This window comes from Rattus norvegicus, chromosome 6 (genome assembly GCF_036323735.1).
Source record: "Rattus norvegicus strain BN/NHsdMcwi chromosome 6, GRCr8, whole genome shotgun sequence".
NCBI lineage: Eukaryota > Metazoa > Chordata > Mammalia > Rodentia > Muridae > Rattus > Rattus norvegicus.
Window position 1 is genome coordinate 139,700,994 of NC_086024.1, and position 4,026 is coordinate 139,705,019.

At 38.5% G+C, this 4,026-nt stretch overlaps 1 gene segment (V, D, J or C); it reads right to left on the reverse strand.

Annotated features, from left to right (window-relative positions):
• Positions 1–1,390: 1,390 nt before the first annotated feature.
• LOC134479193 (Ig heavy chain V region PJ14-like) lies at positions 1,391–2,042 on the reverse strand. The segment is given in 2 exon segments: positions 1,391–1,833; positions 1,918–2,042. Coding segments are annotated over 2 exon segments (489 nt in total).
• Between the last annotated feature and the right edge of the window lie 1,984 nt (positions 2,043–4,026).

The following is a 4,026-nucleotide window of genomic DNA, read 5'->3' on the forward strand; positions in this document are numbered from 1 at the left end:
AGTTGAGAGACAGGCTCTCTGAGGGTTGCAGCAGGTCAGGTCTTTACTACTTCAGTTGAATCTCTACAGGGTACTCGGGGTCATATAACATCACCAGCAGTCATACATGTCATAGGTGTCAAGCATGTTTTCCTCTGCCGAAAACCTGACACACTTACAACTTGGAAAAGTCACCAGGTATAGGAGCTCCAAGAGAACAAAACATCTATTTAAATGGAACCCCCAAACTAATATGAAGGAAAGAAAAACTAAGTCAGGTCAATTGTGGACCTGTTTACTGGAGGCTCTCCAGAGAGATTTCCAGCCAGGCTGGATGGGAGGCTCAAGCAAAGGTGAAAATGCATGAACAGGGAAGGCAAATAGCCTCCTTGGGCTCCATGGCCTTTGCTGATGCTTTCTCCACTACTACTGTAGTTGCTGTTGTTCCAAGATGCTGGACTGGACACCGTAGTGCAGGGGAGCTCCTGGCAGCATTTTAGGAGAGAAATTCTCTTTCTTGTTGGTGATGTTACAACTCTTATGACAGAATCTCTCAGAAGACTAAGTTATTCTTACACACCTTTATTCTTTCTGGATAGGGTCTTTGTATAACTTTCTGGGGTGAATTGGGGTCTGACAGTGGGTCCTTCTGATTGGCTTTGTCTGAGATGTTAGGGGTGTCTCATCTACGTGGGGAAGTGGTTGGAGTTATTGCCTCTAAGTGACTGAATGCTACAAATATCCCTAGGGAGAGCAGGAAATGGAAGGATACAAATAAGTGAAAGGGGCCTAGTTCTAAGATCAGGGAAAGCTCCTATCATCCCTAGTTTCAAGTCTTAACTCAACCTTATCAGATTTTGTATCACTGTCCACATCAATCCAGTCGATCGTAGCTCAGACAGTGTAAGATGAGAAGACTAGTCAATTAGAAGAAAAGGATTATTTCAAAAATAATATGTATGGATGTTGGCCACAGTTAATAGCCATGTATTATGTGTTTTATATATGGAAGAAGATACTATGATTTAACATTAAAAATGCTAACTGTATCATCATTAACTTGTGGACATGTACTTGAAAACTTTATGTTAGAGAAGAGGAATGTAATTGTTTTCAAACATCATTTAAGTAAAAAGTAGAAATGTTACTAAAACTGCAGTCATGACAAAAAAAAATACATTACCAAATCTCACTGGATGTCCTCAACCACAGTGTTTCACTGAGTTTTCTTCATAAATATTAACTCAATATTTTGTTCTTATTTTATACTATTAAATTATAGAACTACTTATTGATTATTCAATTGCATGAAGAAACAAGAAGTTTGATAGAAAATGACACTGAAAATGATGTTCTAGAAAATCTCCACGGTTGGAAGAAGAGTCCATATCTTTAACACTAAAACCCATACTCAGCAGCATAGACCAGAACTTCCTAGATTCTGAAGTGATTCTGGAAAGAGTTTGTTGATCCTCAGCGCCCCCTGCTGGTCGTAAGAATCCCTGTAGGGAAGTTTTTGTGCAAGTTCACACTGGACTTCCCTCACTGTGTTTCTGGCACAGAAGTACATGGCTGTGTCTTCAGTTTGCAGACTGTTCATCTTTAAGAAAACTTGGCTCTTCGAGGTGTCCCTGCTGATGCTCAGTCGGGATTTGATAGCTGAATTATAATCTGTGCCTCCATTACTCCATATTACTCCCATCCACTCCAGACCCTTTCCTGGAGGCTGCCGAATCCAGCTTACACTATTGCTGGTTAATGATAACCCAGAGACAGTGCAGGTGAGAGACAGGGTCTGTGATGGCTGTACCAGACCAGGTCCTGACTCCTTTAGTTGCACTTGGGACAGGACACCTGGGGATAAGCAACATCATCATTAGTCATTCATCCTATGGAATAAGTGCCTGAGTCCCTCTCATGACACTCTGAAACACTTACAGCTTGGAAATATCAACAGGCAGAGCAACAGCACCAGGACAGCCATGCTGTGATGGAGGCTCTAGTGAGAAGGAGATGGGGATCTTCAGCTAGGCCTGGGCTTTCAGTCTGTGCCTGTGGGGTACTTTGCATTGGGGGAGGTTCTTGAGATGATATAAGGAAGTACAGAGCAGAATATGTAGTTTCATCTCCATGTGCCTGGGATTATCTTTGTGTTTAGAAAAATGGAGCTGAAAACTCAGGAACTTTTCCCTGGTAGTGTTTGGATATCCAATTTCAAATAAAAAACAGTATTAGTCACATTGTGCAGGCCTTGGAAGCAAAAAAAGGGGCAGAGTGATATGGAGGTTTACAGTAGGTGAATCTTTATTCATGTACTACAAGTAGAACAGGTTACCTTAGCTTCAATGCAATTGTCTATCATTGTAAATTGCACTAGAGGATGTAGGATGGAATTGGGGAACCTTTTTTTCCCCAGAATTTTTTTCTCTTGGATTCGTTTTTATTATTTTTTTAGCTTTTTATATTTCATTATTCTCTTCAGAACTGCATTCGTGGCACCTCCTTCACCAGGTAGTTTGAGAATAAAGATGCAAAACCACAAACATTAAATAGCCTTGTATTTCAATTGATTTTCAAGTTATCTTCACAAGAATTACAACTATAAATAATAGTAGGGTTAGTATAAAATATTGAAGTGATGATTATTTAATTGTGTACAAAAACCTGTATAATTATTACTTAGCAAATAGTCATCAAATTGATTTTTAACTATGTTTTTATACATTTTTATATATTAGCAATCAACTGTTTTAGAAACACTTTCTGTGTACTCACTTTAGTCTCATCATTTATGAAGAAATAACTTTTAAACAAATATTTTGTCCATTTTGTTTCAAAGGTTTATCAGAGAGTAGATCAAAGGGGCTGATGTCAGGAGCCTATGTCAGGAGGCTGAGTGACTTAACCTTCCTACTTAAGGACAGTGTGGTTGGGACCTAGTCTTTGCACCTCTTGATTTATGTCAGTTTCTCTATATCAATGTACTTTTATATATCTCTGTTTGTCTCTTGTTTCATCTTGTAGCAAAGTGTTCTAAATATGATTATGCATTGGTGAGCTGTTCATAACAAATCATAAAAATCAGTAGTCTGACACCATATTGGTTGTTATGTTAACTGAAGTGAATAGTAAGCCAGAGATCACTGAGTGATGAGATAAAGTGGAGCAGAGGGCGGGCATGAACATGAGGAACCTGGTGTTGATCACCATAGAGAGTAAGAGACTGGAGAGCTTCTCCTCATGCCTTGGTAATGGAAACACCAAGGAAGAGAAGTACAGAGTTACCACAATCTGTTTGCTAGGACTCTGAGAATGTGGATCTATTACTTGGCCTTGGAGTCCCCACATTTTGTTTTTCTTATTTTATTGCACATAATCTTTGTACTGTGAGCAGCTGTGTGGGCAGATCTGTCACATTAGGGAAAAAGCCATCCATTTAATGGTCATTAACATTATTAGTGCTGCATTCCTCTAGTTCTGATACTCTGAGTGTTAGGAGAATATTTTTCAGGCATTATTCACAGTAGATCTCCTCTTGGGTTTGTCTGATATTTCCATTGTGGGTACAAAAATTTGGAAGGGATTATCATAGAAATAAATGCACCTTTCTATACTATATTGGAGAATGTGATGTACGTCCACTTATTCATGTGTTTTTGTCTTTGTTTACTTCAGAGATAATCTGTGTCCCTAATCTGTCCCATAATGCTGCTTTTCCATAAATCTCTGGACAATGAAGTTACTAGGAAAAAGTCATTAGGAAAAGCATGAGTTCATGATAAATCCACACATTATTTATAATTGTCTTAAATTTCAGAAGTGGTTCGTTATTAATATCTTTCTTCAGTCATTTGTTTACTTATACGTAGTTCACGGATGGATTCTCACTTAATTGTTGCTAGGACAATACCAGACTGTCCATTTGTGTGGTGGCTAGAAATTTATCAACACAATACAAACTATGGTCTTCAGCAAAGAATTAACCTTGATTGAAAACAAAACAAAACAAACAATGAAACAAACAATGTATCCATCAGACTGGTCCAC